Below are 25420 nucleotides of genomic sequence, written 5' to 3' on the forward strand. Positions count from 1 at the left end.
AGCTGATACAAGGGAGTGTGACAGTGTTAAACTTCTATTATCGTTTACCTTTCACCTCTGCACAAACAGGTAATACATACATATACCCATAAAACACCATAATCTACGAGTTCACTGCCCCTCGTCCCAGGAATATCCTTTAACAAAACCCCTTTGTGTCACTGCTAACCCAGAGGGAGATGCCCAGAGTGGCTAGAGCAACCCAGTCAGATGGGCAGCATACAAATAAAATTATTATTATTATTATTATTATTAATAATAATATAATCAACCCAGCAAGTTAAGTTCTTTGGCATGTCCACACTATAAATGAGGTTCAACTGTCACAGATTTCTCTCATTTCTAGGACTGCCATAAAGAGAGACAGAAAAATGGGGGGGGGGGATCTATTAAAAACAGGATATCTGGTTGTGGCAGCCCTCATACATTACAATAGATCAAATACGTCAATATAAATACAGCTTTTGCATTCCATGTGCTGAAGACCACAGCAGGGGCCCAGCATAATGTGTATACAAACGTTTTTGAAGCTTTATTTGCTTGAACTACAGGAAGGCAGGATAATTTTGTTGTTGTTGCTGTTGAAAGATAAAACCTTATCAGAAAATACCCCAATGCAAAATCCAGAGAGACAGCAAATAAACTGCCGCGACCAAACCGAATTATCATCCTTGATAATGTTTGGTGGAAAGAGGGGTAATCTGCCCAAAAGGACGGAGGACAAACTCTCAAATGTATCTTACGCCCAACGACGCTGTTCTCCTCTGATGGTCCATTGGCACCATTTTCTCTTCTCCCTAGCTGTGTGATACTAGCAAATCAGGGATCCTGTAGCGGGCCAGATGATGTCACACTGCTAATGTAGCCAATCAAATATGGCTATATAGCATCACTGAGGGCAAAGAAAGCCATATTACCTTCTGGTTTCGCCAGAAGCCGCTTAGTCATGCTGGCCACATGACCCAGAAAAACTGTCTGCGGACAAATGCCAGCTCCCTCGGCCAGTAAAGCAAGATGAGTGCCGCAACCCCAGAATTGTTTGCGACTGGACTTAACTGTCAGGGGTCCTTTACCTGTACCTTTTAAGGGTGTCTTAATGTGCTGCGGAGGTGCCATCCTCACAAGGAGAGGCCAGAAGATGGGGGAACTTCTCCAAGTTACTGAGGGAACAAAGGGATGTGTGATCTTCCTCCTACGATTTCATTTGGGGGGGACACTCCCCTCTAAAGCACTGCTGAAATGGGGTTCGTGTTTTGCACCACACAAAACACTTCAACCCTAATTAACAACACATGAAAACTAAATAAATATAAAAGTCTCTTCTTATTTAAACTTACACTGAACACACACTCAAATCACAGGGGGTCAGCAAACTTTTTCAGCAGGGGGCCAGTCCACTGTCCCCCAGACCTTGTGGGGGGCCGGACTATATTTTGAAAAACAACAACAACACAAATTCCTATGCTCCACAAACAACCCAGAGATGCATTTTAAATAAAAGGACACATTCTACTCATGTAAAAACATGCTGATTCCCAGACCGTCTGCAGGCTGGATTTAGAAGGCGATGGGGCCGAATCCGACCCCTGGGCCTTAGTTTGCCTACCAATGCTCAAATCACTTAACCTGCTCCGAACTGTCCCAAGATTCTGCTAATCACTGCCTCCTCGTTGGTGAAATTACCTCAAGAAAGCTCATTATTTGCTCATGTACCTTCGAACTATGTTTTCACAAGAGACACTGTAAAGTACCCTTGATTAGGGGTGTCAGAGACTTTTGACAGAAACGGGAGCAGTATGTATGAAATGTATGTTTGTATGTGTATTAATGTTGAATTATTTTAAGAATAAAATAATAATAATAATAATAATAATAATAATAATAATGAAATGAGAGCAGAAGCTGTTCACTTATTTGTCCCATGTCTGGAATGGAAATCGGTCCAGCGAACAGAATTGGGATTCACTGCTACTGCTGTTTTCTGTCTGCAAACAATACATAATTGATGGTTGTTTTCGTTTTGTTTTTAAAACCCATTTGGATTGTGTTTCCTCCGCACAGAAACGAATGGTGTGGAATAATGAAATGACTTACACGATTAATCGCGTAAAATTCCACCACAGCAGGATGAACAATGTAGTTTTTGTCAGAAGCCGAACGGCAGCAGGTTGGAAAAGGTGCTGTGCGAGGTGAACATGGGGCAGAACAGAAATCAGCAACTTCTTTGGTTCTCTTGAATATTGTGTAAATGTTTGGGGGGGGGGGAGCGGCATAGGACTTTGAAACGAAAAACACTCTGGAAGCGAGGACTGCTTCCATCATAGGCTGAGCAAGATCCAGCCGCGCAGCCCCACTCTCTTGCCTCAGAGGACACGTTGCCTGCCAACTGCTGTTAAAGGAAGATGGCTTCCATCACAGGCCAAGTGAGATCCAGCCACTTAGGCCCACTCCTTTCCTTCAGAGAACCGTGGAGGGAGCAGGCGCTTGGCATGACACAAAGGATGAACAAAGACCAAGAATAACCCTGCCTTCGTATGCACAGCATTTTATTGTGCAGACAAGCGGAGACACACACACCCCCGACCCTGGGCGACACCCGCGTGGAATAATGACTCAAGACAACGTGTTATGGGATTAAAATTTGGCCACAACTTTATTAAAGCTTCAGATGTAGGGAGACCTTGGCTTAGGCATTGGGCGTTTATCCCTCCCAGTCCCCAGCCAGGGATCTGAGGAACAACAGGGTTATCCAGGATATGTGGGGATTGGGCTGGCTCTGGAGAAAGTCTGTTCAAGCAGAGAGCCTGCCCCCCATTTCGCCACTATCGCGGGGGGGGGGGGGGATAATCTTTTGTAAGGCGTTTTGAGAGCCACTCAGGGCTATTAAGTGGCACAAAAGTATTTGAATAAATGAAAAGTGTCAGGGAGCGTGAGTCTTGAGCCCAGCCTACTGAGCTGCACACAGAAAACCTTTTGAAGCACAGAACTGAGTAGGACTGTACAATGTAAGGCCTCCCAAGCTGCACCTGGCTGCATGAGATCACTGGTACAAATACCCCCCCCCCCAAACCCTTTAAAAGCAACAATCCCAAATCTGCTCTCTACCCTTGCCTGGTGAATAGAACACTACCTTCTGCATTTTGCATTTCAAACCGCACCTCAATTGTACACAGCTCCAGAAACAGGGACCCCGACTTGGAAAATCCCCAAGTCAGTACATATTTCCAGGGCCATGTTTCTAGCCTGGCCCAGTCTATACACACAGTATGCACATTTGGGTTCATGGAGGCTTTATAACTGGACAATGGCAAAAGAACAATTTTAACCCATGTGTTTGTATCAGTTTGTTCAGACCTGGGTCTGTCCCAATCACATACAAAGAAGCTTTTATCACTTGATATTTTGGTGCGTTCCTTTACTGTACTTTGTTGGAAGCTGCCCAGAATGGTGGGGCAACCCAGTCAGATGGGTGGGGTACAAGAAATAAATAAATAAATAAATAAATAAATAATCATAGGGTTGGTCCATTTCAACAAATGGCTCTACCTCTGCTTAAAAGGAACACTAACCTCCACTGTTGCACAAGGATTAAAATATATACACTGAAACCTGTCATAATCCTCGCCTACATTAAAGGTAAAAGAAAAACCACATTCCCAACGTACATGCAGTAAGCAATTTTAGATTCATTTGTTTGTCTCATGTGTTTGGCTGTTTATCTTTAACAGAGATTCAGATTGCTGGAAAGTGGCATAAAGAAGAACGAAGAGAGCTGCTTGTGAACCTAGCAAATGTGTACATGTATTAAAATGATGGGTGTTTTTTATTGTTGTTGCTTTTAAGCTTAAAAGCTCAGCTGCAAAAAAAAGGGGGAGGGAGTTAAATGTGTCAGATGAAAACGTTTTTAACTAAGGCCTCACTGCTCAAGATTGGTACAAGATTTGGTACACAGAGCAAGCAGCAGCCTCTTCACTTGATGGCTTTTTGCTGCTGTGGCACACTATCACTTGCTGAACGCGTGTTGTGTAATACCGTGCACTTCCTCCTCTAAAATTAGTCCAGAATCCTTTCCACACAGCAGTTATTACAGTGGGAGGCTGCTTATTAGTGGGTGTCCCCACCCCATGCTTTTGAGGTGTGACAAAAGGGGGTGGGGAATAAAAAATACTCTGTGGTACTACATGAGATGCAGTAATACAGTACAGTTGCACAAGGCAAGCAGCACCTCAAGGGATGGGCACATGCCTACCTCTTTACAATCCTCAACTTCAATTTGGAGGGAGGGTAGATTTGTGGTCAGAAACACAAGCCAGAAAATGGACCTGTATGTACTTCCAAGTGCAGTTTACGTTCTGCAAATATAGACACATGTCTGGCTTAGCATTCAATCCCTGCCATATGAAGATACATGTTCCACATCGTTTTACAGGCATTACGGATTTAGGGCAGTGCAAACAATTCCCCCCCTCCCAAAAAAAGTGACGAGATGAGGCGGAGCAAAACAACAACAACAACAACAACAACAACAACTTATATTTATTTGGGTACCTACTGAGAAGATCCATAAAAAAGTAACTTTGCTAAACAGAATTATAGTGAAAATAAGAAATTGGGGGGGGTGTGCAAAATGTTATCCCCGCTCAAGGCGTCATATTATCAAGTCCACCCTCCCCATCCCCTCCTCAATCCCTTATTCAAGTGTAGCATTCTGTTCTTTACGTCACTTGCAATCTGGGGACCAACATTAATATTAGGAGATGAATTTCATGCTCAGAGTTTGTTTGCAACTATGTCCACAAGGACAGCCTTGTTCTTCCTGCAGCTGCTATGGGCTAAAACTCTTGTGATAAAAAGGCCCTCAGCTGTGGGGGAAATGGTTGCTGTTGCTCAGAGGATCCTGCCTTTAGGCTGGCACTCAGATTGGATAACATTTGAGGCCATTTCCTCCTTTGATTCCTTGACAAACAGCTTGAGGGCATATTACCGGTTCTGGTTATTACGCCTCCCGGCAGACTTCCAAGAAGTTTCTGAAACATACAGGCGTTCTTTATGACCGTTGTGTAAAGAAGTTCTTATTTGTCCTCACCAATGCAAATTGACATTTCTCAAGATCGTGGACATAATTCTTGACAGCGGATAAAGAAATTGCAATTGCTGCTTGAGCAGCAGTTTTTGTATGTTTCAATCAGTCTAAAATTAGGCAACACAGTGCCTGGCCAGCTCCTCTGCACTGTTCCAGAGTTGTACTGTTTGTTTTGTACGATTCAAGCCTTCCTTCCAGGTTCTGAGCACAGAAATACAGTAAGATGTTTCTAACTCAGGGAAGGGTGTGGAGGAGGAACACCAAGGGCTACTTCACTCATATAAAATCACAGCTTGCGGGAAAGAGGTAGGCAAACTTTCAAAAATGTACTCAAACACAAGACAGCAAGTTAAAAGGCATGCCCTGTCTCAATGCCTGGATTGTGTACTGCAAAAGGCTGAGACCAGGGAACAGCTTGTTTTGAGTATAAAATGGGTACCAAACTGAAAAAAGTTTAAGAAGGGTGGGGACAAATTCCAGGAAGGACTTTGCTAACATAGGAGCTGGAAGACATCTCTTTTTTTTTATTGCAGACTTTGCTGAGAGCCTAGCAACACTAAGTAATGGCTCTGTTTATGGAAGTGTGCAAACTTTATAATGATCTTGTTTTCAACTATAACACCTATCATAGCTGTCTCAGGCAAACAGTACAGGCCGTTCAGCATCAGCTTCTGAAAGGACAACTGTTCAGCTCTTGGGGAGAGAGAGAGGGAGAGGGAGAGGGAGAGGGAGAGGGAGAGGGAGAGGGAGAGGGAGAGAACACCTGCATATACCATTGCAGTAGATTAAAGCAAGCAAATATATGTGCCTCAATGATCCCCCCCAAGTAGTTTTCACTTTTTGATAAGAAGAAGCTGGGACCCTCGACTGCTCTTGTCTCACAACTGGTTTCTATCAAAGGACACGTTCAGGAATAAAAAAAACCCTCTTGTTTACCATAATCATTTATTGAGTGTGTCCAGCGCATCAAAGTAACATGCCAAATTGTCTGGAACAGCACCTACATCTCTGAATTCAAGTGCGGTTGCTTCCATCCCTGGTAGATATTTGCATATGTGCTGCTCTCCGAAAACCCTCCACTTCCTTGGTCTGCCCATCATTTCCCCATAATCACAGCATTAACTGTTTTTCACTCCACTGTATGTCTTGTCCCACACCTCTTTCCCATGTGAATAGCAAGTGCTGTCATTTCCCCCCCTCTTTCTCTCTCACTCACACACCTCTGTTAAGTGCCGTGACCAGGTATCTCTAAAGCAGAGATGAGAGAAATGCCTCTGAGGAATTTCACTAGTGTTATCAAAACTTTTACAGCGTCTCTTGAAATTCACTGCTGGTCTAGTTGCTAATAGCATATTCTCTCTCTCTCTCTCTCTCTCTCTCTCTCTCTCTCTCTCTCTGTGTGTGTGTGTGTGTGTGTAGGGGGAGAGAGATACACTACCTCAATTTTCACACACAGCTGGAAAAATGTATGCAGGAATTCTGTACTTCTGTGCTGCATATTTTCTTTCCAACCTGCAAATTTCACTTCAGATCCATGGGTAAGGTTTCTAAGCATGCGCACGTATGCGCACACAACACACACTGCACACCACTCCTCAAATAGTCCATTCCATGCCCTTTTAAAGGGAATATAAAACCACCGCAAGCGCTAATCTACATTGCATAAGTAGCCAAATTAATTGAATAATGTATCTGAAGACACAAGGGGACGGCTGATCTCTTCTGTTTGCAGATTATTTCTCTTGGTTCCCCACTTCCGATCACTGAGCTTAATTTGCCAAAGGCGTAATTACTTTATGGGCACAAAAACTATAAACGTTATGGACCAGCTGCCAAGGCTCTCAAACAGCGCGCTCTCATGAGATTCTAACAGGAAGCCCAGCCTGAAGGATCTCTTCAGCGCTGCACTCAGAGCACGACTATGGGGCTGAAGTCCAGGGCCCCCACCCAGCAGAAGGAGCAAAAGGTTTGAAGCCCCCTGCCCAAAATCAAACAGAGTTAGCTAACCCCATTTTAAAGTAAGCAAAGCAATCAATACACATTACCACCCTATGTCCACAGTCTGAAATTATCTATGTGGCTGAAAGGTGAGTCTATTAGGGGCTGCACGAGACCCTTGCCTGAAATCTTGGAGAGCCACTGACAGCCAAAACAGGCTGGCCCAACTCATAATAAGGCAACTTCCTATGTTCCTAAGTGCCATCCATGGTTTCAGATAATAACAAAATCATTCAGCAAAATCAATCCGGTATAAGCGGCAATAACGCTCCCACCCACCCATCCCTTTTGTCAAAACTACTTGCCATACAGCTGGAAACTTTACACACAGACCTGGTGATGCAAGAAACACAACAAAATCGTAACTACACCTACTTTTTATAATGATGTTTGGTTTTCCATTAAGGAACAGCAATTGGTCTGTATTTTTTAAAAGCCGATCGTGATTGTGTTTGCATGTACTGTAATAACTTTTTTAACGGAACTTCTGGAGCTGAAAAATTACTGATGGTGGTCAAACCTTTTATTCTTTAATACTTGGTTTTTACGGATAATTTTATTTGTTGCCGTACAAGATGTAAAAGGAAAAAAACCCAACCACAGAATGATGTCAGATAAATGGATTCAAAGGACAAGAAAGAAGCTATCTGTTGGGATATTCAGGTTTTTTAAATAGATATTCTGCCCCCCACAAATGATTAATGCTGTTTTAGCAACAAATCAAATATTAAATACCAATACATCTAAATCTGGATCTGGCATGCTCATACAAATATTATTGACTTAACAATAATAAACAAAAATTAAGAAGCTGGGGTGTGCTGTTGCTTTTTATTTCAATATTGAATTTTGGGGGTGGGGAATCTGAAATTGCTTTTTAAAACACACACACACACACACACACACACACAAATGCCCCACTGAATTTGTATGAAAGCTTCTTACAGTTCTAGCACAGAAATCCCATTTTTCTCAGTAACGTAAACTGCACAGCTTTGGTCAGTACTGAGGTTTGCAAGGGGGCCTGTTTCAGTACATTCCACCCCCAACTAAGGTACCTGCAGTTATATAGTATAGACTCGGGCTCAGGTTACGCATTTGCAGAAATACAAAATACAAAAAAAAAGAAGAGATGTGCTGACTACTGAAGCACTAAAGATCTCATATGTACACTACACATCCAAACAACAGACAACTGTATTTTGTATTGGGAAAGTGAGACACACAGGCCTTATTCAAACCCCGAAAAATCCATCACATTTTTTGAGGAATTGCTCCATTTCTTGTTCAGCAGCTTGTTGTAATTTAAAAAACAAACACTGGATCTAAGAAAGTGTTTGGATGTTTACTATCCCTTCCTTTTTCTTGTCTGATTTGTTGCAAGAAAAGAGGCCCCTAGAATTATTATTATTATTATTATTTTGTTTAGACCCCTCCCATCTGGCTGGGTTGCCGGAAGAAGATCCTGCCCTGTTAACATCCCTTGGTGTAAATTGTCCAAAACTCACATATGGGAGCACCCCAAAATGTTTAACATTGAGAGCTGGTTTTGGGTGCTTTAATGTCCAGTAAAGTGACAAGTTTGCAAAAACCTGTGGTTGCAAGGTACTTTTGAAGCAAACAGGACTATATCCTCCTACGATTCCCAATCAAGGACAAGCTCCTTTAGAAGGTTAATAAAAGTGTCAAAGCTTCACTGTGAACAATCTCTATCTGTACCAGAACCGTTATTGTACAATTAACAGTCACCCTACTGGTGCCCTTGAGAGAGGGGGGGAATCATTGTCCCATCTTTTTTAATAGGATTAATGGGTAGTGGAGAATTCCCAACCATAGGATGTGACCCAAATAAAGAGAACACATCGAGAATGGAAGCAAAGTTTTTGTTAGCCTGATAGATTCAAACACACACAAACACACAAAAACTATTTGCAAACGATTGCTGATGCAAAATGGTTGATGTTGGGTTAACTCCAGAGTTCAAATGATGCAGTGTGGCTCAGCTAGTAATTTAAACTGGATTATTTTTTGTTGAGGTGTGGGGATGAAGAGTTGTGTCTAACTTGAAAGTTTATATGGTGTTAACCAACTACTTTCGTTGTCCAATTTCACCGGACTAAAGTGTGGAAACGACTGAAGTGAGAAAGAATTCTTCATCAACCTAGTGAAGAATTCTGTCGGGTGCCTAATGAATACTTTACTATGCATATTTCAAAGTTAGCACAAGCCTACTGTAAAATAAATAAATAAATAAATTATGCTGGGTTTGGCCACTTAAAGAGCTCTGTAATGATCACACTGAAACATTATTAAAACTTCTTCAACCATTGTAAACGATTTTGAGCCTTTTCAGTTAAATGATTCACAAGGTGGTCTGCTTGGCGAAGATATGTAAGGAAACATATATTATTGATCCAGCTTCTGCTGACACACAGGGTCTTTTAGATACACAAAAAAGGTTAACTTAAGGGTGCAAACCCAATCCCATTTTTTCTGCATCGAGTTCACTCCCATCACTTAATTTGAGAAGCGGTGTACACATCAATCCTGCTGTTTCTAATAAAATGCTGCATTTTTGTGCATTCCCCCCCCCCCAACCAGCTTCCATCCAAATTGAGACAAACAACTTGCATTTTAAGCTGGTAATACAACACATCCTAAAAGTTCTGTGCAGCTGCTGAGACTTGAGTAACTCAAAAAGGTTGTGTTGTGTGTATATCTACAGCAAAAGAAAGTAGGGCAATTTGCTTATCTTTCCCATTGCTGAACTGCTTGTGTAGCTCAAAAGACTGCACAGTCGTATATCAGCAGCACTTGGTGCACTATGAGGCATTATCTGCCTTTTCCGTTGCCTGGCAGAGATCTGTTATGTCAAAAGCCTGCATATTCTTGCACCAAGCATCAACTAGAGACAGAGGAAGCATTTTGTTTGCAAAAGCATGAAAGCTTGCAGCTTACACAGCTCACCTTGTCCGGGAGTGTTGGTTCTGATGCAGTGATGCAGTCTTCATACCCTGGGCCACTAACTAGGTTTCCAATAATCAGAAGCTTACAATGAAGAATGAGAAACCAAGTTTCAGTCACCTAACATTCACTAAAAATGGTATTGTAAGGAGTAGCAACAAATGAGGACTATCTCCTCTTTACTTTTGAACATATTCTTCCATTTGGCTAAAGTCATGCGTCATGCAGTTCATAGTCCCATGGTTTGTATCTGAAATCCCTTGAAACCACAGTCAAGTTTTTTTAAAAAAGTGTCCCAATACAAAGTTTTCCTACAAAATGACCATTCCTGGGTCACCGACAACCCTTCTTCTGCAAAGGGCATTCTACCTCCTGAAACATGATTTTTGGTTCCTGTTAAATAAGGCATCTTTACACGACTGCTGGCCTGCAGCACACTAACACCTTGTTCACGAAATATAAAAAAAATACAGGAAAATCAACACCATTTGGGGGGGGGGCAACCTCACCACATCCAGACTCCTGAGGGGGATAGAGGAGGGTTTTCCAAAAGTTCCCTTTGCTTCTCTCTTACAGAAACCGGATCACTTGGAGAGATAAAACCAGGTGAGAGCAGGTATAGATGGAACAGAGGGACGGAAGGAGAAATAGGCAAGAAAGTGAATTGCAAGGGGGGGGGGGAATCAAGGAGAGAAATAGAGGCGGAAAACATGAAGGGGGGAAGGAATTAGGAAGGGAAGGTGGAAAGTGGAGACAAACAGACTCCTTCGAAGCTTAAAGTATCTGTTTACAAAGAATCTGTAATCCAATATCTGCTGAGAGATGATATTCCCAAAACTACTAAAACGGTTTCGGGATTATTTAAATCGAGATTTTTAAAGTTAAAATTAAAACTACTTAATGGTGGCTACCGAGTCTTTCCGTCCGGATTACCCACGTTTTATGGATTTCCCCCTCCCTTTCTTCTATGAATTTTTATTGTCGAAATTATGCCAATAAAGGCTGAATGAATGACAGCCAGAGAAAATGAATGGAAGGGACTGACAGGTAGGAGCAGCGACTGGCAGGAGATGCAAGGCTCTGACGGAGGGCAGGTGGGTGGGTTAAGATGGGCTAGCCCTCCTTCCCTCTTTCGAAAGCGTTTCCCCGGTGCGTGGGGCACGCAGAAGTCTCCTGCGTGCTCCTAAAGCCCACTTTTTCTCTTCTCCCCCACGCACACCTGCCCATGAGTTAACGGAGCAGCACAGACCGGTTCCGCCTCCTTCGCCTTTTGCACAGCCAAACGCGATTCTCCGGAGAGGGGCAGAATCCCTGCAAGCGCCTTAGATGCACACACCTCTTTATACCGCCCACCCACCCCTTCTCCCCCCCACCCCACGCACCCAGCCCCCCCCCGATGCAGTTTACCTGGCCAGCTGCTGCTCAGCCGGGCATGGCTTGCAACATCTTCTCCTCCTCGCGGGCAGCTAGCAGGTAGCAGCAGCAAGCAACGGCGCAGCGCCCGCTCTAGGGCAGAGTGCGCGTGCCAACGCCGCGCGCCAGCCTCCCCGGACCCTTGGGGACGCGCACGCGCGCCATCCCGGGCTCGTGGGGGGCGTAGCTGCCGGCCGTTCCCTCGCCTCGCGCTGCGGTGGGGGGAGAGCCGTGACCCGCGACAGCTGCACCAATTAGCGCCCAAGGGGGGGGGGGTGGAAAGGTTTTGCATTGCTGGCTCCTTGGGGGGGGGAGAGAGGGGGGGCGGAGAGAGGCATCACTCGCCTGCCTTCAAGGATCCGGGAGTGTTTGCTTGCTTGTTTAGCCTAATCACCCCGGGGGGGGGGGTCACCAAAAATAAATAGCAGGGGAACCAAACCAGGGCTGGAGCCAAGACCTTTCGCCGCCGGAGGCAAAGGACAAAACATTGGAACCAACTCCGAGGGGCCAAAGTCCCTTCGTCGACCCACACCCCATAAAATATTTGAGAGCCCCCCTTCCTAAGCTGATGGGCATTGCCATTCAAATGGTGTGCATGTCCCGTGTCTTGTGATTGATTACGCAGCACAGGGCTTACCTGCCCCCCCCCCCCAATATTTCATTCAGGTTGGCACCCTTGGGGCAAGATGGGCCCCCTGTCTCCCCATGCCCCCATGTGCTGCAGCTTACTTTGACAGCTGGAACCCAGCAGGTGCACTGGAAGGGAGGACCACCAAGGGGATGGGGGTGGGTTCGGTGTGCAGGGCCGGCCCACGCATGAGACAAGGTGAGGCGACCGCCTTGGGCAGCAGGATACACAGGGGCAGTGGATTTTGGCCTCCGAGGAATGCCTCGTGTGCTGTCACAGGGGCAGCGATGGCTGTGGCGTGTTGCTTGGAAGCCAGACCTGCCACCAGTTCAGCAGCCATCCCCCAGTGCCCTCCCCAACAGCCTCTTGGCAAATGGGATGCGTTGCTGATCACTTTCTAGGGAAGAAATGGCAGGGGCCGTCCTCTGAGCTCTCCTGGGCTTTGCACCCGCCTGGCATGATTCAGAGTGCCTCCCATCCCATAACATCAGCCTTTGATTCCCACTTCATGTGTCAGGTAAGGTTTACAGTGGTACCTCAGGTTACATACGCTTCAGGTAAACAACTCTGCTAACCCAGAAATAGTGCTTCAGGTTAAGAACTTTGCTTCAGGATGAGAACAGAAATCGTGCTCTGGCAGCGGGAGGCCCCATTAGCTAAAGTGGTGCTTCAGGCTAAGAACAGTTTCGGGTTAAGAACGGACCTCCAGAACAAATTAAGTACTTAACCCGAGGTACAACTGTACTTGATTCTCCCTGATGTAGATCTTCATCCGCCCCTTCTTCTCTGGTAGTGGGAGGGAGGGAAAAAATTTTGTGGTCACCTCAGGTGCCAAAATGTCTTAGACTAGACGTGTGTGTGAGAGAGTGAATGACAGGGCCAAGGGTGCCAACTTGAATAAAATATTGGGGTGCCCAAGTAAGCCCCACCCCACATAATTGATCACAAGACACACACCATTTGAATAGCAATGCCCATCAACCTGGAGGGGACCAGCTCACTCAAATAATTTTATTGGGGTCCCTAGGAATTTGCTCCTATGGACAGGGCTGACCCAAGACATTTGGGTCCTGAGGCAAGCCACAAAATGGCTTCCCACTCCCACCAGGGAAGAACAGGTGAGTGAAGATCTACATTAGGAACACGGTTGCCTCACTTTGCTTCACAGGTGAGCTGGAACAGCATTTTCCATACAAGACATGGCAGAAAAGCTAAGAATGGAGGGCAGGGCCAGATCATGATGTTTTACTGCCTGAGATATCACAGCATATTGACCCCCCCCCCAATACCCCATCAAGGTGCAAGGCCAGCTAAGTTATTTTGGTGGCAGACATTTCTTCCCTCTCCCTGGCATAAAAATAAATAAATCCAACAATAATAAATTAAATAACTTAATATTTTGCTGCCCTTTCAAAAAAATCTGCCTGAGGCAGCCACCTCACTTTGCCTAATGGTAGGACCGGCCCTGACAGAGGACATAGTAAGGAGAGATAAATAAACTTACGAAGGGGTGAAGCAAGGGGATGGGTTTTTTTCGCCTTCTGTCATTTCCCAATGGAGCTGAGAGGGTCTCACCCAACTGAAATGAGACAAAAATGTATTTGCTGTGACAAAATGTGCTTATCGGCATAGGCTTAGAACGCTTTTTAAAAGCTGCAATCCTGTACCTGCTTGCTTGGGTAAAAGCCATCTGAACTCAGTGGAACTTATTTCTGGAAAGACCTGTATAGGGTGATAGATCTATCAGCACAGCAGCCTGATAGGTCAATAAACACCATTGAAGGAACGTTTTAAGGGTCAATGTGTTCAGTTTCTGGGGGAAACATCATTGGGATGTGGCTGTTAACCTGATCCTTTTTGCAGGCTTCCCAGAAGCATCTGGCTGGCCTCTTTTGGCAGCAGGATACTGGGCTAAGATGGGCCTTTCTTTTTGTCTCATCCAGGAGTCAAGGCTCTTCCTTACACTTGAAAGGAGGTGGGAACGTGTCCATTTTTTGCTCTTTGCATTTAATAGGTGAAGCACAGGTCAAATTCAACAGTTGTAGCATTCCCCAAAATGAGCACACCCCAGCTTTCCCTGCAGAATTTTAGTCTGCTGTTATTCAATATTATTATTGATAATAAGTTAACATTGTTCAGCTCTGAATTCTGAATTTGTATCTGAATCACAGAGTTTGAAGGTACCTTTATAAAGTCATCCAGTCCAACTCAATTTAGGATCACGAGCGCAGAATGCAGCGGCTACAGCATCCCTTGGCAGGTGGCCCGCCAGCCAGCAAAGGAGAGCTCATCACTTCCTGAGTAGGCCATATGTTCCACTGGCAAAACAACTCATACCATTACAACGTTTCTCTTAACATGTAGCTGACATCTGCTTCCCAAAAGTTTCTACCCCTTGGTTCTGGGGGCCTGCCTTCTGAACCATACCTCTGTGCCCAACATCCCTTCCATGTTTTTCTTTCTGCAATGGTGAGGACCACACAACATATGCATTGTTGTTGTTGTTGTTTAGTTGTGTCCGACTCTTCGTGACCCCATGGACCAGAGCATGCCAGGCACTCCTGTCTTCCACTGCCTCCCGCAGTTTGGTCGAACTCATGTTAGTAGCTTCGACAACACTGTCCAACCATCTCGTCCTCTGTCGTCCCCTTCTCCTTGTGCCCTCCATCTTTCCCAACATCAGGGTCTTTTCCAGGGAGTCTTCTCTTCTCTTGAGGTGGCCAAAGTATTGGAGCCTCAGCTTCAGGATCTGTCCTTCCAGTGAGCACTCAGGGCTGATTTCCTTAAGAATGGAGAGGTTTGATCTTCTTGCAGTCCATGGGACCCTCAAGAGTCTCCTCCAGCACCATAATTCAAAAGCATCAATTCTTTGGCAATCAGCCTTCTTTATGGTCCAGCTCTCACTTCCACACATCACTACTGGGAAAACCATAGCTTTAACTATACGGACCTTTGTCGGCAAGGTGATGTCTTATGCATTCATTATCTTTTAAGGGACAGGATGGTGTCACTGCCAGCTTCGCATCCACATCAGGGTTGCCGGCAGATCAGCTCCTCAGCAACTTGATATGCATGTTGTCAGGGGTTCAGGAGCAGAGACACAGGGGAGAGAGGAAACGGAGAGCGAAGGGAAAGAATCTGAGGGCAGCGTAGGGGAGGATGACAGTGGCCTGAGAGATTCCATGAGCTTCTCCAGTGATTCAGAAGATTCCCAGAGGGGGGCGCCGATGGCCAGGGCAAGGGGAGTCCCAGGGGGGACACACCAGAAGCAAGGGGCTAGCGGGGACTCCCAAAGCAGCAGCGGGAGATCAGGACCAGTTCCCCCACCAGAGCGGAGTGGGGAGGAAGAGTCCCATGAGTCAGGGCCAGCGCCTTCTCCAGTAGGGAGAGAGGATGAGTCAGGGGTGGCCACGCCTCCATCGGAGAGTGAGGGAATGGAGGGGAAGTCAGGTCCAGCTACCCCCCCCCCCGAGGGGGGAAGCAGTGACAGGAGCAGTGAAACGGTCAGAAGGAAGGTGGCCAGCTGGGCGCGCGCGCCAAGTTCAAATGTACAGGCGCGCGGGACAGCAGAAAACCCGGATTGGGAACCAGGTCCTAAAGCCCGCCGGAGGCAGGGGGAAGACTCAGGGGATTCAGCGTCAGAAGAGTCCAGAAAGGGCAAGACCCCAGCGGACAGGAGGACCCAGAGGAGGAAAGAGCAAAGGAAGAGGTGGAGCAAGGCTAGAGTCTTAAACTGGTGTCTGGGGGGAGGAGATTCAGACGGAGCTTCAGCGGTCTAGAATTGAGACGTAGAGCTGCACGCCGCGGCTTTGAAATCGAAACTGAACTTCAATAAAGACTTTTGTATATAACAAGAACTGGCGTTGGTCCTTTGTGAGCTGGGACCTTGGGCAGCTCTGACACATGTGTTCGAAAGCGAAACCTTTTATGGCAAGAAGATGAACATTCTGGCCAGTGTATCACACTGCTCTTAGAAGGCAACCAAATACACAGCATGGATGCTTTTGGCTGCAGGGGGCAGGGGAACCGAACGATGGAAAAAGTGGATGGTGAACTTTGTGGAGGGGCGGGTAATAGACTTTTGAAAAGCCTGCTTTTGGAAAACAGTATCCCAGAAAAAGAACACGGGTAACAAGCACTTCTAGAAGGAGGCCTGAATATATCACACAGAGGCCACTACTGACAGCTCAGGGTGGCTTGTTTAGGGGTGGAAATCCCGTAGTGTTCAGCTGGAGGCAATGAAAGGCTCACATTATAACAGCTGTCCTGGACTGGGGCCACTTAATAACGTTGAACAGCATCTGTTATGAAAGCCCTTTCATGAGTGCACGGCCTTTGGAACACTTCAAATTAAGCAAATACCTCCAGAGTTGTTTGCTGTTCACACTGACCCAACAACCACCTTTGGCAAGTCAAGTAAACCATGTTCAGCGATCAGAAAGCTTTGACTCGGATGCTATAGTTAATTTTTATTTCTTTTCTAGCATTTAACGCAGTTGGGAGTAACCAACAGTTTCCCCATCCAGGCACACCACGTTTTACAGAAATCAACTGGCACTGAAATCCAGCTACCCTACAAGGGCAGGAAAGCAATATAGATATATATACAATTATATTGCCCTTTTGTGTTCCCGGAAAGGGGGTGTTTGCTTTTTAAGTAAGGGTAAATTGGCTACTGGATGTTTTATTTAAAACTCCTTTCGCTGACTCCTTTTGCAGAGCTGCTTTATTATTAATTACTCTCCAGCATCCGAAAGTTCAAGGCTTTAAAAGCCACTGGGTGGACAGCTATAAAAACAGAAGCTCATCACACATGCCCCTCCGCCCAAGGAAACAAGCAAACTGATACTCAATCTGCACACTAGTTTTACTTATCTGATGGATAGGGGTTTTTTAGAAGGCCGCATTCCAAGGGCTAACAGCAGATTTGAAATAATTTTTTGTTCCTCACCCCCTGCAAGTTGTAGCTCATTGGAGTCAGGACTCCCTCTCTCCAGACTTTTGGAGAGATCCTTTCTTCGGGGCATCATGTACTGTCCCAAATAGAAATACCTCAAGGGGTTTGGTGGTCCAGCAGAGATTTGCTAGACTGCTCCGCTCATGTTTGGAATCTAATTTCCATGCATGCAATCAGGAAGGGAATGCCATCTTACTGATGCTTTCAGTTCTTATATTTTTATCTGCCTCCATTCTTGTGCATTTCAACAGCTGTATGGCCAGTGGTGAGAGATGAAGAGAGTTGTAGACTAGCAACATTTGGAGGGCCACATGTTCCCTATCTACCCCTGTGCTAGACTTTAGCAGGTGATAATGCCTATCTCATTGCCATGATAAGCATCACCTGATTATTCCTGTAGATCAAGCTGCTGTTAAATACACAAAAGACAGAGCAATTTTTCTTTTGGTCAGTAACCCTACTGGCTGGAAGCCCTACATTGGGATACCAATACCTAAAGGACCGCCTCTCTCCATATGAACCTACCTAGACCCTGCGGTCATCATCTGAGACCCTTCTTTGTTTTCCCCTGCCATGAGAGGCCCAAAAGATGGCAACACAACACAAGAATGTGCCTTTTCTGCAGTTGCTCCCTCTCCCCAGGGAGGCTTGTCGGGCACCTTCATTATACACCTTTAGGTGCCAGGCAAAAACATTCTTCTTTAACCAGACCTTTGGCTGAGTAACATCCATTTTAAATGTGCTTGTGGGAAGGAGGGGCATTATTTTTTCTTTCTTTATTTTGTATTTTGTGTTTCTATTTTGTATTTTTATGCGTTGAACCGCCCTGGGGTCTTCAGATGAAGGGTGGCATACAAATTTGATAAATAAAATTATAAATAAATACATCAGAGGTGTGGAACCTCAATTCCATGGGCCTAGTGAGGCATGGCATGGGTCCCAGTTAGGCACACAGCCGTTTTCCCCAAACTACACTCACCACTCCCATTCCTGATGCCATATATGGGGTGGGCAGAGATGAATCTGACAGCAAACAGGGAGCCTTAAAGTACACTCCTGATTATTCCTTGGCAAGTGAAGCTTGCTGTCAGCACCATTCAGTTGATCAGTACTGACAGCAAACCTGCTGGGATCAAAAGCGGTGGAGTTCCTGTTGAGGAATCCTGTAGCATGGCCAATCCCTGCCCATAGCAGGCTTGTTGTCAGTACATAGAATTGTAGAGTTGGAAGGGACACTGCCGGTCATCTGATCCAACCTCTTGCAATACAGGAATCTCAACTAAAGCACCCATGGCAGGTGGCCATCCAACCTCTGCTTAAAAACCTCCAATGTTTTACCGAAGCCGGCAATGCAAAATATGTTCCTCTGCAGGTATGGCTTGAGCTACAACCCCAAATGGAAAAAAACCAAAAAAACAACAACTTTGGGTTACCTAACTTCACCAGGTGATTGACACCCACCTGTCAAAATGGACTGCTATCTGGAAAAGGTTTCTCATATCCATCATTACCACCCAGGCCAATTGTTATTTTGCTTTCCTCCTCACCACCTGATTTAGCTCACCACTGTTGGCTTATAGATCACGCAAAATCTCCCACTGACTCTCTGCAAGCAGCACTGCCACCTACCTGATCTGGAGCATGCGAGAAAGCAGGGTATGGAGAGGGGGAGCAGAGTCTGGACTGGTGAAATTCCTGTAGGAGAAGCCCTGTTGAGTTGACTCAAAGGCCTGTGTAGTCCACCATTTGTTTCCCACAATGTCCAACCAAGATGCTTCCAAGAAGCTTACAACCAGGGATGCACAGCACAGTAGTCCTCTTTCTCTATTGCCCCTCTCCAACTAGCATTCAGTGGCATCCAGACTAAAAGCAGTGCAGAGAAAAAAAATTAGATACTCCATAAATTATAATATTGCCTCTTAGCCTGAAGCTTCTGTCTTCCAACTGAGTCACTAGAGATGGTCAACGAACCACAAAGCTGTGCCTACCCAAGGATCAAGAAGCAAGGAGTCAAGGAATCAAACGCAGCAAGGCAGGGAGCGTGTTGCTGTGGCAAAGAGCCGAAGGGAAATGCTGACCTTATATCCCTTCCCAGCTCTTGCCACCAGGGGCTGTGAGTTACCAATCAGCCTCACCTGTGCGGCCGCGCCTTGCCTCTTCACAACAAACTTAGGAAGGCCCCAGTCCTGCAAATTCCTATTGGTCCCAGGGCCTGGCTCCTGCACACACACCTGACACTAAGCAACATGACATTGTGCAGTAATAGGACCTAAGCAGTATATGACATTGTGTAGGATTCTTAGTTGCATTCCTCTAATTCATGTACAGCTTCCAGCTTTTGGTCTGAGAGCTCAACCACAGCATATTCTGTGACGTCACCAAAAATGGTAAGATGTAACATGTTGTTGTTGTTGTTGAGTTGTGTCTGATTCTTCGTGACCCCATGGACCAGAGCACGCCAGGCACTCCTGTTTTCCACTGCCTCCCGCAGTTTGGTCAAACTCAGGTCAATAGCTTTGAGAACACTCTCCAATCATCTTGTCCTCTGTCGTCCCCTTCTCCTTGTGCCCTCCATCTTTCCCAACATCAGGGTCTTTTCCAGGGAGTCTTCTCTTCTCATGAGGTGGCCAAAGTTTTGGAGCCTCAGCTGTCCTTCCAGTGAGCACTCAGGGCTGATTTCCTTCAGAATGGAGAGGTTTGATCTTCTTGCAGTCCATGTAACATGTAGCTTGTCTAAAAAAAATTGTGCATAAATATGTGTGCCCCCAAATCTGTACTATATAATATCTATTGGACAACTTAGACTTCCCCAGAATTGTTAAATGCCATTCAGCATTTTCTGCTGGTTAAGTGCTATATAGTTCACTGAACAGAGTGAAATAACATTCAGGGGGGAAAGTGAAAAGCTTTCATTCTGCTGGCAATTATAACTAAGATAATTATTACTTTTTATGAACTCTTCCCTAGAAACAGGGAGTGCTCCTTTGCTGGGCAATTCTGTTTAAAAAAAATAAAAATCAATGCAATATGTTTTTTCCTCCTCTATAAATAATTACAGATGCTCTAATGGATCTCATACCTTAGCTGTCAAGATGCTGATAGCAGTGCTATAGCCGACTTATTTACAGAGGGGGAGATGACAGAGCTAGTATTTTGCTGCAATCACTACTTGTATGCAGCTTTGCTCTTTCAAAGTGCTCTCCGAACATCTTAAGCCTAGTCTGGATCCCTATTCCTTGTCTAATAAATTCCCAGAGAAAGTGAAGTTCTCTGTGAGCGATTCATTAACCAAAACGCAACACAAAGGCAACCTTTCTATAACATCCTTCAGTTTGCATGCCATTCTAAACCCAATATTGAAGGGTTTCGTAGACTTTAGTGGGAAGTGTTGTGTGTGAAAGAGGATGGGAGCAGGATAGGAAAGTCAGGAAAATTCACAGTAGTCTGCATATATGCCAGGGCTCTCCCCCCCCCCCAGTTCCAGCACCTCTCAGGTGGGCACCATTGCCATTCTAAGAGAACGAGGAAGGTGTTTGTGGTGAGTTCCAGCACCTCTTTTTCTATCAAAATAGCACTGGTATATGCTATACCTTTAAAGTATAGTCAAAGCACATTCTTTCTCTCAAAGAATTCTGAACATTGTACTTTACCTCACACAGCAGGCCCAGCTCACCCATCAGGCAAGGTGAGGTGATCGCCTCAGGCGGCAGGATCCACGGAGGCAGCAGTCCCCAATGTTGATCTTTCTCTCTCCCCCACCCCTGGTTCCTGATGTAGATCTTCCTTTGCTGGTACGGAGAAGGATGCTATTTTGGGATTTGCCTCAGGGGCTGGCCTTGCCTCTTCAACAAACTACAGTACTCAAAATTCTTTGAGGGAAAGAATGCGTGTATGGAGGCTGTAAGTCGCCATCTGGAGTCCCATATCAGATTTGGCTACCTCGATCCCGATCAAGAAGTTATGAAAGATCTGATTTGCTCAAAAGGACATGATGGAAGATGTCTCAGGGACCTAGGACAGTTGTCCCAGAACATGGGAGGCTTTCAGGACTGGGAAGCAGAGTTCATGAATAACAAACCTGGAACTAAAGTACAGTAACTGGAAGGGGAAGTTTTTAACGTGGAAGGAAAGTGCAGCAATCCAGTCACAGGGCCCCTTCAGACTGCCCCCCCCCAATGTGATTAATTTATACTGGACCATCCTCAGGCCATTCCACTCTATTAGTTGTCCTGCAGTGCTTCCCCAGTGTTATTGCATTATTCCACTCTTCCACTATAGCACAACAAAAGCGGGACACAGAACGAACCAGAACGTTTGTGTCTAAAATATTGCAGGATTTCAGGCAGGCGGTTACAGGGGACGCGTTGATCCAAAACAAAGCAGTACGCCCAGTCCGAAACTTTTGCCGACACAAACAGAGCTCATAGCAGGACTGTGCATAACCACCCCAATACTGTGAGCACAAATAATAATGAATGGGCAATATAAAGGAGTATAGTAAAGAGCCAGTAAAGGCTCAGGACTGCAATACCTCAAGGACTGCCTCTTTCCATATGAACCTGCCTGGACCCTGAGATCATCTTCTGAGGCCCTCCTTTGTGTGCCTCCTCCTCGAGAGGTCCAGAGGGTGGCAACACAAGAACAGGCCTTCTCCGCAGTGGCTCCCCGCCTGTGGAATGCTCTCCCCAGGGAAGTTTGCCTGGCACCTTCATTTAGGTGCCAGGCAAAAACGTTCCTTTTTAACCAGGCCTTTGGTTAATTTGTTTGACATCCTGTACCCTTTTAAAATAAGGCTCTTGGTGGGGAGGGGGGAGGTTAGTGGGCTATTGCTTTTATTCTGATTATATATGCTGTGATCTTTTCTGTGAACTGCCCTGTGACCTCCAGGTATAGAGCGGTATATAAACTCAATAAATATAATAAAGAAGAAGAAGAAGAAGAAGAAGAAGAAGAAGAAGAAGAAGAAGAAGAAGAAGAGGAGGAGGAAGTAGTTGTTACTTGGGCCTATGGTTTCCCACAGTGGCATAATGGTTCAGAGCAGAGCTCCAGTAGGAAGGCTGGAATTCAAGTCTCCCTGCAGGTGGTAACTCCTGGGAAGAACTGAGCTCCATATTGGGCAGCAACACAGAAGCTGCACTGGGTGACTGTAGAGGTAACGCTCCGCTTTGCGAAGGCAAACCTCGCACCAGACATGCAACAGTATGTCAAGGAGCCTTGCGCCTGCTTTCCCTGACCTTTTGCCTTCTTGGCTAGAAAACAGGGTTTCCCCCCTGACCTTTTGTCCTCTCACAATTTGTTTGTTAGACATATCGTTTGGCTGGAGCATGACCAGGAATGTGGACGTAATCAAGTTTCGGGGGGAACATCTGAGGGAAACACCTGTTGACATGTGTATTTGCTAATGCTGGAAATGTGCTTAGATGGAACTCTGTTAAGTTCAGGGTGGTTTCGCTACGCTTTCCAATTGTTGACTTCTGCTAATAAAAGGAGCCTCAGCAGAGCTAGCCAGCAGCTTGCTTGGAGCATGCTTGCCAGCGTGCTTCCGCACAGCTCACCTGCATCCAACCTCCTGTCGTCTCCGTTATTCCTACAGGTGACAGTCTGGGGGTAGGCACTCTCTCGTCCCTCCCTGTGATTCTGCGAAATGATCTGAAGGCTCCAGGAGAAAGAACCACCACTCAGTAGTAATAAGCATCGAGCAGGAATGTTTCTTGCTTCTCATAAAGGTGAAGGGGCTCATCCAATGAGACTGCTTGGCAGCGAGTTCAGCTCAGTCAGGAGAAAGTTCTTCACGTAAACCATAAACGTATGGCCGTGAGTCAGCCTACATTGCTTTAAACACTCATGCACCCGACAACAAGTGTCTTATTAATACAACTGCCTGTAATAGCTAGCCATACTCAATGGCAGTCAGTTTTCTAAACAGCAGGGCAAGGTCATGGTGGCCGAGTACGGTTACCTGGAGATATGGGAGGGAATGTGTCAGAAGAAAATGGAGGTGCAGGCAAGGTGAGAGGAGTGTGATTCAGGAGCAACTTTCCAGGGAAAGGTGGAACAATAGAAAAGTGGCTTGGTGGATTGAATAGGGGTACTGCTCCGAGTACAGGGGATGGTATATAAGCAGATGTGTGTGGGAGGAAGGCCGAGAACATGAATGCAAAGACTTAGAAGAGAGAATAAAGGCAGTGATGTAGCTTGAGGGTAGAGGTCCCTTTCTACTTTGGGAGAAAACAGAAGCATGCTGCAAAGGCATGCTTTGGGATCATGTGCTTGCAATGGGAAGGGGATATCTATGAGCCCAGCTTTTACATTATCATTTCTTACTGAATGTATTAGTCACTTTTTCACAAAAAGGGACCCAAAAGCAATACACAAAGTGAAACGAGCATGACCACCAAGTATAAAAAACCAGAGTAGAATAAAAACAGAGAAAGCAGATCTATAATGTATTTAAGAAGGGAGTTCTAACCAGGGCTTTTTTTTTTTCAGCCAGAACTCAATGGAACTCTGTTCTAGCACCTGTCAGGTGGGTGCCATTGCCATTCTAAGAGAACAAGGGAGGCATTCGTGGTGAGTTCCGGCACCTCTTTTTCTAGAAAAATAACACTAAAAATATGAGGGTGGGGGGAGGCCACAAGTGCACCTAATAGCCTCCAGATAAAGAGTCAAAAGTTTGGGTGAATAGAAATGTTTTTGCCTCATGCCTGAAAACCAATAAAGATGCTGGCATGCCTTTCTGGCACAAGCATGTACTGAACAAACACTGTTCTTGTGTTATCACCCTCTGCGCCTCTCTCAGAGGGGGCACATAGAAAAGGAGCTCAGATTATGAATGGAGAGTCAAGGTTGGTTCATGTGGAAGAGGTATTTCCTTGAGGTATTCGCATCCTGAGCCCACAGAAGGCTTCATAGGTCAAAATCAGCACTTTGAATTTAGGCCTGAAAACTAGCTGGTAGCTAGTTTAATCGTGCCAGAAAATATTTTATATGCTTGGTCAACAATATGGCCTTTGAATTCTGCATCAGCTACATGTTCCGAACTGTCTTCAACGGCAGCCCCACATAGAACACATGGCAGCAATCTAGCACAGGCATTGTCAGAGTGAAAACGAGTTTGCAATATGGTTAGAGGGTTTTTTGGTTTGTTTTTTTAATTGTCAAATGGGAAGTTTTATTATAGCTGCATGCAGCATAACAGATATTATTATCTTGATCTCTCTTTCTTGCCTTTGTACAATGCTAACAGAGAAACATTGGCTACTTTATCAACCTTGAAGTGGACACCAGCAATGTCACCAAGCCCTTTTCGACCAAACCCAGCAACCAGGACTTCATCGTTCTCCTCAGTGAAGTTCAGACAACCATCATTAGGAACAGAGGATGTCATTTTCTTTTCATTCTTGATAAACTGAATTCGGACACACTACCTGATGACAGAATTTGGTTGGATGGCTTCAACACCAACTTTTTCCAGGACAATTCCTTTGGCATGGGAAGCTCCCCCATAAGGGTTGGCTTTCAAAGCAGTACCCAGATGGGCCTTCTTGTCATGTCGTTTCTGGTCTTGGTGATGACTGCACAGCTTCCTGGCTGTCCAAATTCCAAGGCACTTGCCCATCTTCCTCCAGCTGCTGCTGCCAGCTCACCCGAAGGAACCCGAGATCTGCAACATGTTTAGCTGTTACACTTGACACAGGCTACCCAAACTGGGCCATAAAGATCTAGACTTAGGCAAAGAGGTTGCCTTAAACTGAGGTGCTAGGGAACCAGGCAAAATGCAGTAGAGGTTTAAGCACATTGAGGGGAAATGCTCAAATGCAAATGACTAGGGTTTGGATTAACAAAAAAGCTCAGAGACAGATTAGGGAAATGAGAAAGACAGAAATAGGAAAGAGGTGCTAATAATTACCAGTCCAGAAGAAGGGAGAGTAAAAACAAGCAGTTCCCTGAGTTTCAATGTGACCCATGTAGCTGAGTCTTGGAGGTTATGAGAGCAAAGGCTAGGCATGAAATATGTGGGTGTCTGATAACAAGATGCTTGCATTTTTTAACATGCATGAACATTCAGGAAAGGGACTCCCATCTTCAAGTGATGATTGGGTGGCAGAATATAGGGCAGCCTTCATTGGTCACTTCAGCTAAGTCCAATCACCCCTGAGTTCTGCGGAAAGTTCAAAAACAGATACAAGCTCCCTTTTTGGGTAACCCAGACTTGTGCTTTCCACATGAAGTTTCAACCAAAGAATAACAAGCACGGATGAGAAGCAGGGAATGGAGGCAAGGGTATGGATCTAGATAAGCGGCAGAAGAGTTTGGCTCCTGCAGACATCAACAAGGTCGGAGCAGTGTGGAGTAAACTTCTGGAGGATTCCAGAAC

General features: G+C 45.5%; 1 protein-coding gene and 1 pseudogene across 5 annotated transcripts in view; both read right to left on the reverse strand.

Annotated features, from left to right (window-relative positions):
• ZNF385C (zinc finger protein 385C) overlaps window positions 1–13611 on the reverse strand; it is a 160172-nt gene extending 146561 nt beyond the window's left edge. Inside the window, exon 1 of one of the 4 annotated variants that reach the window (XM_081837916.1) lies at window positions 13591–13611. Coding sequence is in view for 1 of the 4 variants with exons in the window: in XM_081837913.1 (XP_081694039.1) it covers window positions 1080–1116 (37 nt within the window). In the remaining 3 variants the exon portion in view is untranslated. Of the gene's footprint in view, window positions 1–1079; window positions 1132–2094; window positions 3040–11452; window positions 11583–13590 lie in introns of those variants that run through there. The other 3 variants (XM_081837915.1, XM_081837917.1, XM_081837913.1) reach the window with 3 other exon arrangements.
• Window positions 13612–24205: 10594 nt separating this feature from the next.
• Window positions 24206–24706, reverse strand: LOC309328250 (small ribosomal subunit protein uS12 pseudogene; annotated as a pseudogene). The gene has a single exon. The product of its transcript is annotated as a small ribosomal subunit protein uS12 pseudogene (transcript).
• Between the last annotated feature and the right edge of the window lie 714 nt (window positions 24707–25420).

This window comes from Podarcis erhardii (genome assembly GCF_964252035.2).
Source record: "Podarcis erhardii genome assembly, chromosome: 13".
In the NCBI taxonomy this organism is placed as follows: Eukaryota; Metazoa; Chordata; class Lepidosauria; order Squamata; family Lacertidae; genus Podarcis; species Podarcis erhardii.